Source organism: Callospermophilus lateralis, chromosome X, assembly GCF_048772815.1.
Source record: "Callospermophilus lateralis isolate mCalLat2 chromosome X, mCalLat2.hap1, whole genome shotgun sequence".
Taxonomy (NCBI): domain Eukaryota; kingdom Metazoa; phylum Chordata; class Mammalia; order Rodentia; family Sciuridae; genus Callospermophilus; species Callospermophilus lateralis.
Window position 1 is genome coordinate 65,768,712 of NC_135325.1, and position 13,609 is coordinate 65,782,320.

The 13,609-nt window shown below is 31.6% G+C and overlaps 1 protein-coding gene across 1 annotated transcript in view; it reads left to right on the forward strand.

The window, feature by feature from the left end:
* The window catches only part of Dach2 (dachshund family transcription factor 2), a 481,660-nt gene that overhangs the window by 119,472 nt on the left and 348,579 nt on the right, over positions 1–13,609 (forward strand). Inside the window, exon 2 of the mRNA XM_077106460.1 lies at positions 10,235–10,273. Within this exon, the coding sequence (XP_076962575.1) occupies positions 10,235–10,273 (39 nt within the window). The remainder of the gene's footprint in view (positions 1–10,234; positions 10,274–13,609) is intronic.

Genomic DNA, 13,609 nt, shown 5'->3' on the forward strand with positions numbered 1-13,609 from the left:
GATATTTTAGACTTAAAAGAGCACATTTTGGAAATGATGGACAGTACATAGAGCTATGTTTAAATAAAGAAGTGTTTATGCATTATTTGAGAAGAAATCATGGGAGTAATATCTAGTACTTGATAAAGTGAAAAGGGTAATGATACAAAAGGGAATAATATAGACAACTTCTGAAAAGGAGAAAACACCCACTAGTAACTTCGACAAACAGAATGGGCAATAGGAATCAGCTAATAGCCTTCATATGTACTTATTTAGTGCTAATCATAACCCTTGATGGGAATGTAGGTTTACATTTGAATAAGCTGCCTTGATACCTATAGAGTATTAGACATTATTATTTAGAAACTTGGTGGTTATCCTGTTGACACTTAAAAATAGAAAATAGTGTCAGTCTATTGATTCTCACCAAGAATTAATCACTGTAATTTGATTGGGGTCGAGAGATAAAGGCAAAAAATGATGTGATAACCATCACCACCACCAACACTCTACAAAAAGAAAATAAAAAATAGATAATGCAGAATTCAGAACTCTTTTAAGACAACAGAGAACTAAATATAGAAGGGGTAGAAAAATACAATACTTCATAGAGAAGGAAACTTAAATTGGGAGAAATTTTCTATAAGTCAAAATTTATGGCACTGCAATACCATAAAACATTAAAATCAAAGAATGTCAGAAATACAAACTCTATTTACAAAACATTTCAATTATAATATTTATCAATATCTGAGGAGAAATAAACATAATAAAGGAATGATTTTTTAGAAAAATTCCATTAAAAATCATATTTTATTACATTGAAACCTGGAGATAGGCCCTGAACAAATGAGCTTTTATCTTGACAGTTCCATCTGAAATCAATACTGTCACCCCAAAGACTTGTTATCCAACACATGTTTTCTAAAGAGTTTCATATGGTTTTATAATGTTTGGGCTGATCTTGTTATCTATGGGGTGTTTATCAGTTAGGTTTTGTGGCTTTTTAATAATTGCAGCCAGTGAGGCTGCAATTCTTATGACTGTATTCTACCAGAGGCAAACACAAAGTGCCTGTTCAGCAGAGAGGAAGGAGACAGAATCCAGCTTATATGTTAAAAAAGTAACCAGGATTAATATTAGGATAAGTCTTTCATTTGACCTGATTTTACTATTAGAAAGGAAAATAGTAAGTGATTAATAGCAATAAGGTTTAGAAAGTTTCACAACCTTTTTTATATATTTATTATATCCATTTTTTGACTATAACATAATTATGTACATTTTGTGTGCATGATCTTTTGGTAGACACCACAAGGAGATGAGATGTTCATTAATTATAAGTCTTCATTTCTATTGTTTGCATTTTAAATGATAATGAACACAAACTCATGGTGTAAGTTAATGTTGAATATATTAATAAATAGATGAAAACATGCATATTGTTATGTCCTTTCATTTTTATCTAAGGAAGATGGGAGTCAGTAGGAGTGGCGATTCTTCTTTGTGTAACTTTTAGGCAAATGGTCTAATTTATTTTATTTATCGATAGGATAAAACTTACTGCCTGGAGGAGAAATGAAAATAATAGTGGTTTTCTTGATAAATGGGAGCCTTATTTTTACCTTCATGTTATGAAGACCTAAAAATCTACAGGTATACAAAATATATAAACACACTCAGAATACCAGGAATTGAAATAACTATGAATCAGAGGAAAAAGAGTATGTCTCAGGAGTGTCAACTCCTGTGAAATAGCCTCTGACTTCTCAGAGGAATTTTAATTTAATTTACTTGTATTGTAGGTGGGTTGTCAACAATTTAGGAATCAGAGTATTATAAGGCATTTGAGCTATGATGGAATAGAAAGATCAGTTTATCTATCTTGGTTTTACAAATAATGATATTGGGATTTAAAGAGGGGAAGTGATTTGTTCATGGTCACACAGCTAGGCAGTGACCTAATTAGAACTAATATTAATCCAAGCTTCCTTTTGCCTTGATCAGTGTTCTTTCTCTTAACACTGTTTCTTCCATAATTTATTGTTGTACAAATATTGATCTATAACATGATTTTATAAAACTTGGAAAGTAACTTTTCATGGAAACAAAGTCATAAGTTCAAGAGTTCTCCTTTGTTTTCCTCTTTATATGTTTGGTTTCCATATTAAGTTAAGCTTTAAGTCATGTTAATGCTGGCTTTATAGCTTTATACTTTTTGTTGCACATGTACTTTTCTTTTGGTTTTTTATCTCTACTTGACTGGAGTACCCTACTGCTTGGTCTCCTCACCATCACCATTCTCTCAACAATTTGAATATTCTGTGCATCCTGTCAGTTTCCCCTCCTAAATCATTGTTCTCCTCTTCCAGTCTTTGTTCTTCAAAACTAATCTTTCAAGATTCAAATCAAATTTCACCTCCTTCACTGACATCTACAGGTAAAAATGATACCTTCATCTCCTAGATTCATATAGTTGTGTAGTGTATCTCTCATGGATTCAACATTCATTAATCAGATATATTTGAGTGCCTACTGTATGCCAACAGATTATGTGGCACTTATCACTCACAGTCTTTCAATGTAATAATTTGTGACCATGATTTTTTTCTCTTTTTAGATTGTAATATTCTTGATGTCTAGGACTCTGGTTGAAGATGTTTGTATTCTATGTAGCCCCATAGCTCATAGCCTTTTGTACATAGTTGATGATCAGTAAGTATTTGTAGAATGAATATTGAATTAAGCAGCTTCTGTGATAGGGCGAGGTGATAAATGTGGCCTCTATGGGATCAGTATGTAAACTGTTAGATATCAATTATAATCATGTTTGAAGAGCTTCCTTCAATTCTTAAAGATGTTGATTCTTTGCATTGTGTAAAAACAACAAAGTTTATCAAGGAAAAATGCATCAAGATAAAATGGTAATTCAGTCACATATAGATACATAAATATCATAAACAATAAGTGGAAGAATACAGAATAAGATTAAAAACCCTTCAGTTTCAGTTTCTATATATATAGAAATGGGACAATGATTCAAACGCACTTATGCACACCAAATAGTTGCACTACATTAGTTAACGCAGAGGAGATGATCTTCTAATTGTATAACTGTATAATGGTAAGATGCTATTATTTAAATGTGAGATTTTGAGCCTGTTACCCAGCTGTATCTAGTATTTCAGAATGTTATCATTTGTAATTTTAAATATCTGCCTCTGCTCTCTTAATTGATAAGGAATATACTTTTATTTTTAAATAGCAGAGTGTACCTCCTCAAGGATTAAGGCAAGGCATGAATGTAAGGGATTTAACAGACTTTCAAAACAGTCATTCTCTTTATCCCCTCCTCCCGGTAATACATTAAGAGCATGTCCAGGCAAAGATTCCTTTGCTTTGAATCCTTCTTGATTGTCTTCATCTGCAGCTAAACTAAACCAGATAGGATTACCAGAATGATCAATTGTCAAATGAACTTATTTTCTTAGAAACAGCTTAGCTGAGTTCTGCTTACAGAATTTTCAGCTTTTCACATCTAATTTAAGCTTCATTAGGCAAAGAAGTAAAATGTTAGAAAAAGTAATGCTATAATTAAAATAAATTTGGAATATTCTTTATCTCCATGAATAATGAATTTGTATTTTTACCCATCAATAATTCACATTGATGCCATCAGATATGTTTCATTTTATACAATTTCTGATCCACTTTGGTTATTCAGAGAATGTTTACTTAGATTCCCAAACACCAAGACTGTCCTTCTAGAAATCATGCACCATAATCAATAATGTAAGTCAGTGCTGCAAAGGAGAAATAGATTCTTTTTTTTTATTGGTTGTTCAAAACATTACAAAGCTCATGACATATCATGAGAAATAGATTCTTAAAATGTGTTTTGTGAAAATAAGTTTAAAGACTCCACAGTGATCATTTTGAAGAAGTTTAGTGTCCCCCTCACATGGCCAATATTAATTTCATTTGACCAATATTTATTGATCACTATTATATGTCAACAACATTGTTAGGTGTTGAAGTAAAATAGTGAACAAGAAATCTAACTTATTATTTCATAGAGGTTGCAATTTTGTAGGGAAGATAGACCTAAAAATATATAAATACAATAATTATACATTGTGATAAGTCTTATGAGGGAATAACCATTTTAATCATCAACTCAGAGTTCGGGGTTGACATTAGGTTCTTCACATAAGTGGCAAAATATTTACAAAGTAGACCAATTTTCTATCATCTCAGTGTGATACCAAAGTATCAAACACAATAGCTAATAAAGCAGCAATTGCATCCAATGTTTCAAGGGCTGTAATGTATATCTAATATAAATGTTTTGTTTGGCTTCTAGAGCATTTCCTCAGGGTTTTCCATGAGTCATTCTGAATATACAATACCAAGAAACCATCATTAACTGGAAGATCTGAAATATAACTAATGTAATAATGCTGAAAAAAAATCCCTTACAAAAGGCTGGTTAGAACCCCCATACAGATCAAAGGATAAGATTCAAAAGGTCATTCATGGTGTCTTCAGCCAAACCTACAAATATAAGATTATAAGAATAAAAATTTCCAACAGAAACATTGTGGACAGAGATGCCAAAACATGAAGTGATTTAATATTTATAAAGGTTTTGAGAAATTTTAATGTTTAAAGTTTTATACAATACAAATGATTTCAGGTAGTTATCTAATAATGAGAGCTTTTGAATGTGACTAATATTTGCTGAGTTTGAATATGTGGAATAATGTTACTGAAAATACTATCAGGAATACATTGCTAGTACCACTAAATATATTTAACTGGCTTTATCCTTCATTGGACACATATTGTAAATATACTGAAATAATTAGTGTTATAGCAAGAGAACAACAAATTATTCTATATGTTATGAACATTGCTTTGAAAAAAATTTGATTCTACAAACAATAATCCTTTTCTGAAATTCTTTGTTATTGTTGAACATATGAGTAATATTGAAACTCCTTAGTTTTCTCAGACTAGACTGATGAATTAGTGTTTATATAAAGAATCATCTGTCAGAAACAACTGGGATAGAGTCTTGCTTTCTTTGAGTTATATAACAGTACCCTATATAAATAGATGAATATATGTATGTGTATACATATGTGTGTATATATGTGCATATACCTGAAACCACATTCCCTACAATCAAATTTTGAAAATGTCATAGGCTTTATTTGTCTTCACAAAGAATTGACATATAAAATGAATAAATTTACCAGCTAAAAGTAAGAGAAAAGTCTGCTAAAAGCTTCAACAGTGGTAATGCAACAGTTAATATGATTTTGTCCTATCCCTAAAGACAACCTTTAAAAGGCTTACTAACACATAATTACTGGAAATTTACCCTCTACCTACCATGTCATGTGGGAGAGGAAAGCATTGCTTGATTTATGCTCTATTTTGTACATCTTTTTGCAAATTAACATTTTGTTTACTGTATTGAACTAGAAAAACAGATGATTTGGCTAGCACAAGTTCTCTGTGTAAGAAATAGCCTAATCAAGTACTCCCTGCCCCTCAACAACAACAACAACAAAAAAAACAACAACATGGCAGTGTAGGCCGAGTTAACAGCTGACTCCCATTTCAAATCAGGAAATATTTTATTGATATTTTGGAAATTTAAAATGAATGACTATTACTCTGATCAAATGACATAGTTATGGTGAATTGTAATCAGTGTTTTTATGGAATCTGTTTTCATCTAGTACAACCTGTTTTATTAGAGGCTTTTCTTTAATATAGTGGTGTCAACTTCAATGGTCAAGGCTTGTCTTTACTTGTTAAATAAAGCACTTCCAACATTTTTAGATATATGATCTACTACTTTCAGTGCCTTCAATAAACAGTTTACATACAGGGAGTTTCCTGAGATCCCACAACTAATTTGAAAAAAATAAGTAATATTTGGTTAAACTATACCCCAAATTTTCAAATAGTGGTCATAAAACTCAAATTCCTACTGGGACCAGAGTGATAACATGAATTCATTAAAGAGGGCCAGGTGTAAGGTCATGAGAAATTATGGGAATTGTAGGAGGCAGCAGAGTGCATGTCTATTGGTAGACATTGCTTCTCTACTTCTTCTAGTTGTGCAGAGTCAATAAGTATGTGGAAATAGTACTGTCAGCTTTTACATTTTTGAAAAGCTTGAAATTCAGATTTTCTATAAAGTTTACATAGTTTTAAAGCTCTCTGTAATACAATCAAATATATATTTGGCAGGCTTGTTTTGGCATTTTATAGCTTCTGATTAAAAAAAATAAAAGAAAAAGATAGGAGAGTATAGAAAGATCTACTGGCCTAGAGATCAAGGGAGCCACAAATCATATCTTTTCTACTCTCTAAGTACATATGTAATGTCTTTTGACCTTATTATATCCCTAGGAGGATAAAACAGGGGAGACTTTGGGATTAGTCTTCAAAAAGTTGTTCCTTAATACTCAGTAGATGAAACAAGATCACACATTTACAAACTGTAGCTATGAATCAGGGATCAGTATACATTTGACTTTAGCTTGCTCTGAGACATTCGCCAAATAATTGAACATCTTAGGGCTAATTTCCTTGTCTGTTAAATGGTCATGGTAGTGGGAGGTCAACAACAATTCAGACACCCCCAATATATCACATGGGAATAAAAAAGCTGCACTGATTGAAAATATAGAAAGGAATGTGTCTACTTTGTCTTTCCGTACATTACCCACCAGCACTGCTCCTGAAATTCAAAGGTTGACTGTATCTTTAAAATTATCTATTGAAGGTCTTTGTCCTGTTTGAAGAATTAAAGAAAGGAACACTCTATTTAGTTACCCTCACATCAGATGTTGGACTTACTATGTTAAATTTGACAGTGGATTTTCAATTTATTTTGAAAAAGACCAAGCCAATGTTTCTGAGATTTTAAATGGATTTCTTATTTTGTGGTATTTTATCCTTTCTTATCAAATATTTGTTTTTCTTTGTATTATTAAATGTATTTCTGTGGTCTAGATTTCGGTTTCAAAAGTGATAGTTACATATTTCTGAGTCTTTTACAAGACTGACTTCAATCAAAGATGGCTACATCCCTGCCATTAACTGTGTAGAGCTTTGCAACAAAATTTGGAAGAATCAAAGTCTGAAAATTTATCTATCAGTGTTACAGAGTAAAAGTGACCTTGATTAATTCAAAATACAGGCTGCTCTTAATTACTAACTTCTTGAGTCTCAGCCAGAGTAGAATCACCTTATATTCATAACTTGTACATAGAAAAAGGGTCTTTCTATGGTAACATTAATCAGTGTTCTAATGACATATAGCAGCAATGATAGCTGGAGTCAGTGAGCTATGTTGAAAACCCTTACTACTTACCAGCATAGATTGTAGGACCTCTATTGGTAGAAATATATCGAGTACTATATCTAATGCAATATTTTTGACTATATGTAACCTGTATTTTTGCCAGTGGCTTTGTAAGAATATGGCCACATGTGTATTTCAATCACAAAGATAAGTTTTAGTAAATTTCAGGCCCTTTGTTTATAACTTTAATTTCATACCCATACTGACAAATGGGGAGAAAAAGCAAATAGGAAGCTTTAGTATACAAAGGATTTAGAAGGGATATGAAACATTCTAGGCCAACTCTAGGGAACTCAGATGAGTTTCTTCACAAGATAGACTATTCTGTAATTTACTGATAATATTAGTAGAATGATGTGTTTGTTCCATAACATACTCCAAAATGTTGATTATTTGGCAAAGTACAAGGAAATTCCAAAGTGAAATAGTTATTATCCACAAAAAGAACAAATGCAGAAGAATATAAATCACATTTTACCTAGAATGCAAAAAATAAAATACATCAAGCCTTCAGTATCTATGGGTTTCCTATCCATGAATTCAATCAACTGTGGATTAAAAATTCTTGTGAAAAACATTCCTTCTGCACTGAACATGTACAAATTATTTTTTTCTTGTCATTATTTCCTGAACAATATGGTATAACAACTATTTGCATAGAATTTACATTGTATTAGGTATTGTAAATAATATAGAGATGATTTGAAACATACAAGAGAATGTAAACACATTATATGCAAACACCCTGCCATTTTATGTAAGGGACTTGAGCATTCACATATTCAGTATCTGTGAGGGGTCCTTGATCCAATAACTCAGAGATACTGTGGGACAAATATATTTTTAACTTATATACCTTAAAGTGCTAGAGTTATAGCTACTGTTAGGCAGCTCTGTGAAATATATTCTTTACAAAGGACAGGCAAATCCAGAATTTTCATATGTCAAGGTAAACTTCTAACTTTTCTAAGAAACTTTATAATCTTTAATGAAAGGTCAGTTAATAAACTCTTAGAATTTTATATATTAGAGTGTTTTAACAAGAAGGTATCAGAAGTCAGTAATTTCATAATCTAAATATAAATTATCAGTGAAGCCCATGGTATAGTAAATTATTTTTATATTTTTGGGGCTTATATAGTAATATACACATGATGATAGCCAAAATAATTCTTTTGAATTTAGAAAGTTTTGCACATAAGAAAAAGAGGAAATCTTTGACAATGTGGAGAAAGGCTCTCAAATATACCATTGCATTGCCATTAGATTAAGGAAGCATGCATTATTATTGATTTGATTTTTATGAGTATATCATATTTAAGAAGATTGTCATTGCAAAAATGATTGAATGATCAAATTGTAAAGCCAAATCAAATATTTTTAACAGTGAAATGACAGATATAAAAGTAGATTAAAAAAAAGGCTCACCTTCCGTTTCACTTCTTTTCCCCAGTACTAGATAAAGGTTTGCATTTCTTATTTATTGAGACACCTTTCTACAAACTTCTGAAGCACAGAAGCCATTTCTTTTTTAAAAAATAATCATGTAATTTTTTTTAAAACCAACAAAAACCCTGAAAAGAGACACTTAACAAAAAGGTCATTTGAATAAAGGGAGTGATGAACCAACTACAATTATTTGTTGTGGTCATCATAGGAGATTCCTGTTTCTTTGCTACTAAGAAATGCATTAATATCCAAAAGAGAAAGATTGTAGTCCTTATAGATTTTTTAGCATGTTAGTTTAGATTTTTGTTGTTCTTTGCTAAATGATTGGGGAACACTGAAAAGTAATATACTACTGGTAAGCTTGGCTATTTTGTGGGGCTAAGTTGTAGCTTACTGGTAGAGTGCTCACCTAGCACATGTGAAGCACTGAGTTTGGTCCTTAGCACCACATAAAAATCAATAAATAAAATAAAGGTATTGTGTCTACCTACAACTAAAAATAATTAAAAAAGAGATTGGTGGGCTGGGATTGTCGCTCAGTGGCAGAGCGCTTGCCTACCTTGCGTGAGGCACTGGGTTTGATCCTCAGCATCACATAAAAGTAAACAAATAAAATAAAGGCATTCTATCCATCTACAACTATAAAAATTTTTTTTAAAAAGAAAGAAAATGGTTGTTTTGTTAGCTAACTTCGTGAGATTTTTATTGATCTCTTCTTTATGTGTTTAATTTTCTTTTGTGTGGATGTTTGTATGACTGTGTGTGTGTGTGTGTGTGTGTGTGTGTGTGAGAGAGAGTGTGTGTGTGTGTGTGTGAATGTGTAACCCTTGTGGGAAGCGAGTAAGATAGTTCAGTATTTCTCCAGAAATAAGTACAGAGTGAGCTGTGTGATAACTTATTTTCATCATACTGTTAACTGAATTTAAAAAGGAGAAAAAAATACACAATTTTTTTCTCTCCTCAAAAGTAGTGGAATACCCAATGGGATGAGAAGAAAGGTTCTCGAAAGGAAGGGAAAAGACATAATATTGCTGAATCGTTTTTTGGAATTGTTACGACCCGAGGCCATTTTCTTCAACAGAAATCTATAACTTTATTTCCTTGCCTTCATATAGAGAAAAGCCCTAAACCACATGACATTTCACATTATTTTTTACTCAATTGGGATTAAACCAGAATGTAATAACATTATCCATATATTTAAAAAACTATCTAATAGCAATTCAGGCTTTCCTACCTTCTTTGTGTTCTTCCCTGCTGGTGTTTCATTGTGTGTAACCTATCTAAAATTTCTGCAGAATTTAAGAAGATTTTTTTGTGAAATATAATAAAGCCTTAATTAATTGAAAGCTAACTAACCAGAACTCTCAATTAACCAGTTTTATTTATTTATTTTTTGCTACACTCTCCTTTTAGAAGGAAGAGGCAAATGACAAGAAAACAAGCTGTAAACAGGTATTTATGTATTTATTTTTTAAAAATCAACTTCCTGAGAATGTCCTGGAGCCTGTACAGATTAAACCCAACTTCCATAATCTTGTTCCCTATACTATACTTCCTAAGATAGGAAAGGGGAGCCTCTTAGAATTTTCAGCAGCAAATGTTGAATCTTACTTAGTCCTTTATTGATGATAAGAAAAATGAAATCCAAATAGCCTATTAGAATCAGTCCTTCCATTCGAGCATTCTAAGTATTTGGGGTCTCCACTGTTTCACTATTTCCAGTTAGTGATCATTTGTATCTATTAACTGGAAATGAATCCCAGGATCATACAGTGAGATGATGATTGGCAGTCACAGGGAGCAACTCCCTCCCTGGAAACTAAAACAGAAGCTAGAGAAAAAAGTTGATGGGGCCTAGGGGGTCACTGACATAAAAACTGTAACACTTATGCAAAACAATGGGAAAGTACTTCAGATGTCCACCTACCCCTTGGCTGTGGAATGCTTAGGAAGGTACATTCACTTTTGCAGGGTAGCACAGGCTATTAAGTGTGCTACAGCATGGAAAAGAACTAGACTTTCCAAGTTCTAAGCAGTAGGGACAGTTATATTTTGTAGACATGCTAGTAGTTCTACAATATCTGAAATTCTTTTTTTTCCCCAGTAATGTATTTTGAAAATAGTTGGAAGTCCAGGAAGCTTTACATTTGAAACCTCCTGAAATATCTATGGAATTTCAGTTAAATTACAAATAGAGATAGCATATTATTCCAAGCCTCATTCTTTCAGTTTGTTATTCAGAAAAGAATGGGTAGTGACTCAGAGATAAGGGAGGAGTGGAACCCTCATCCTGATGTACATTTTGTTATTGCCTGGCAGTAGAGTCCCAATTGTCTTTCACATACCCTTTTCAGAGGAAATCACTGTTTGATAATGTTTTTTCCCCCTTCCTTTAAGACTGCCCTTGATGTGTCCATATTTTTCTAAAAGAAAAATGTAATAGGGCTTTGGGGGAGATGGGGACCACACTGTGATTTATTGTTTTAAGTTTTTAATATAGAATATGAGAATTAAAATTAGTCTTAAATAAATATCATGCATACTAAATAATTCCCAAGTGACCTAAAGCAGTGAATGTACCTCCTTAAGTGTAAAACTTTGTGTTCAACTATGACATCAAAGCTGTGGACACTAAAAACCAACAAAAAATGATTAATGATTGATTTTAACTGAATGAGATGGATTTAATTTTGAGTTTAAGTTTTGATATTGAAACTATTTCTGATTTTATATAAATGTAGTTGAAGTCAGCAATTGAAATTTGCTTTTATTTTTATTTTTTCTAGTAAAATTACATATAAATTAACTCTTAATTAAGTGTAACTGTATTTATAGATATATAGATTCATTTTTAGGTTATCAAAGCACACATTACATATGTACATATGAGTTTTATAAGATTTTGCACTTGCTGAAATATGAGAAAACCATGAATTGTTTTTGAAAATATATGTATTAAATCACTTAAACCATAGAGAACCAGGGGGCCCACAAACCCTGATGCCTATGGAGGCAAGGCTGGTGATATAAATGAAAGACTATAAGCAATAGGGAGTAGAAGTGAATATGGTGAACTAAAAATATGTATTTTTTTTCTAAAAGTGGTGATTACTACTCACCAAAGCTGATTGCTCCCATGTGGGAATGTTGATTTAGTGTTGTTAAGGTCTTACTTTTAAGAGAAGCTGTGAAGACAAACTTTCATATGAAATTCTCCAAACCTTACATATTGGTAAATAACTTAATAAAAAAGCAACACTTTTCAGACAAAACAAAATGCATATGTGATCTAGATTCAGTCCATGGGATATCAATTTGTGATCTCTGCTCTAAATTGTAAATCCTTTAGTTACTGAAATAACAAAAAACAAATCAAAAAATCATAGTTTGCTATAAAATGTACGTGAAATGCTTGATGATAAAAAATAATGTAAAGTAAATAAATAGTAGGTGGGGTTCTGGTACTCAAAATGGTGGTCATGCACTTTGTAATTTTTTTAAATACATAGAAATAGCCAATGTAGTTTTCCCTTTAAAGTGGTTTGAAAATTAAAATTATGATTATTTTTGCTTTAATGTTTATCAACGAACTGCAATGTGAAACAAATCATTACTGCCATGAACAAAAGAGAATATTTAAGCACAGTTCTGTTACATAACATAATGAAAGTTTCTATTTAAAGCCTAATTTGTTTTGCTTTAATAGGAAGAAAGGCATGTGTATACCATGTGTTGTTTTATTTTAAATTGGTTTACCTTTAAACAAAGTTTCAATTCCATCTTTAAAAATTCCTTTATTTTTACAAATGGTTAAAATAAAAAATAAAAGAAATGTAAGTAGTTAACACAACAAAACTTCATCTGAACTTTTGGTGGACATTGGCAAAGACAAAACAAAAGTTGGTCATTTGAGATTTTATTAAGAGGTAACTGTTTGACTGATCTGAGACTTTGCTTGTTTGTCTGTCCTGCCCTGGACCTTAGCACATAATCCCACTGTGCTACAATGCTTTTGACATCTGTATGCCCCTTTCATCACTGGCAACCTAAAAGTATATTTGTCTAAAAAGGAAACAATTAAATTCCAATCTCTCTAGAAAAAAAAAAAATGAAAAGAAAAACACCCCACTGCTAAACCTGCTTTAAAGACTTCTATGATCTGCACCATAAATCCTCAGTTGGGATAGTAAGTTAACATTGTCATTTCTCATGAGAAACTCAAAAACTTTGAAAACTTAAAAAAAAAAAAAACCCAAAAGATAATAAAGCTCAATCTCAAATCCAAAATGAACTAGAAAAACCTCATTTGTTGAGGATTATTATAGTTGATATTTTCATATAATGACACGTGAAAGATGAGAAATTGAAAACTGTTCAACACATGATAATGTACAAAACTGTTGATATTTATTTAAATTTGTGTAGATGGTGCTGCCCTTTCTAATAATTATTTGTGTGTGTGTGTGTGTGTGTGTATTTAGTTGTAGATAGACAAAATACCTTAATTTTATTTTTATATAGTTTTGAGGATCAAACCCAGTGCCTCATTCATGCCAGGTGAATATTCTACCACTGAGTCACAGCCACAGCCCCTAATAATTAGTTTTGACCATAATTAATTTGTTCCATGAAAAGAATGAAATATGTTTAAATATATTAATTAATTAAACCTATTAACTAAAATTTGACCAGTATAAACATATAAATAAGACAATTTAAGATAAAAATTGATGAACAGTTGTCCTTTCTTTTGCCAGATGTAATAATATTTAATATTCATCAAACATG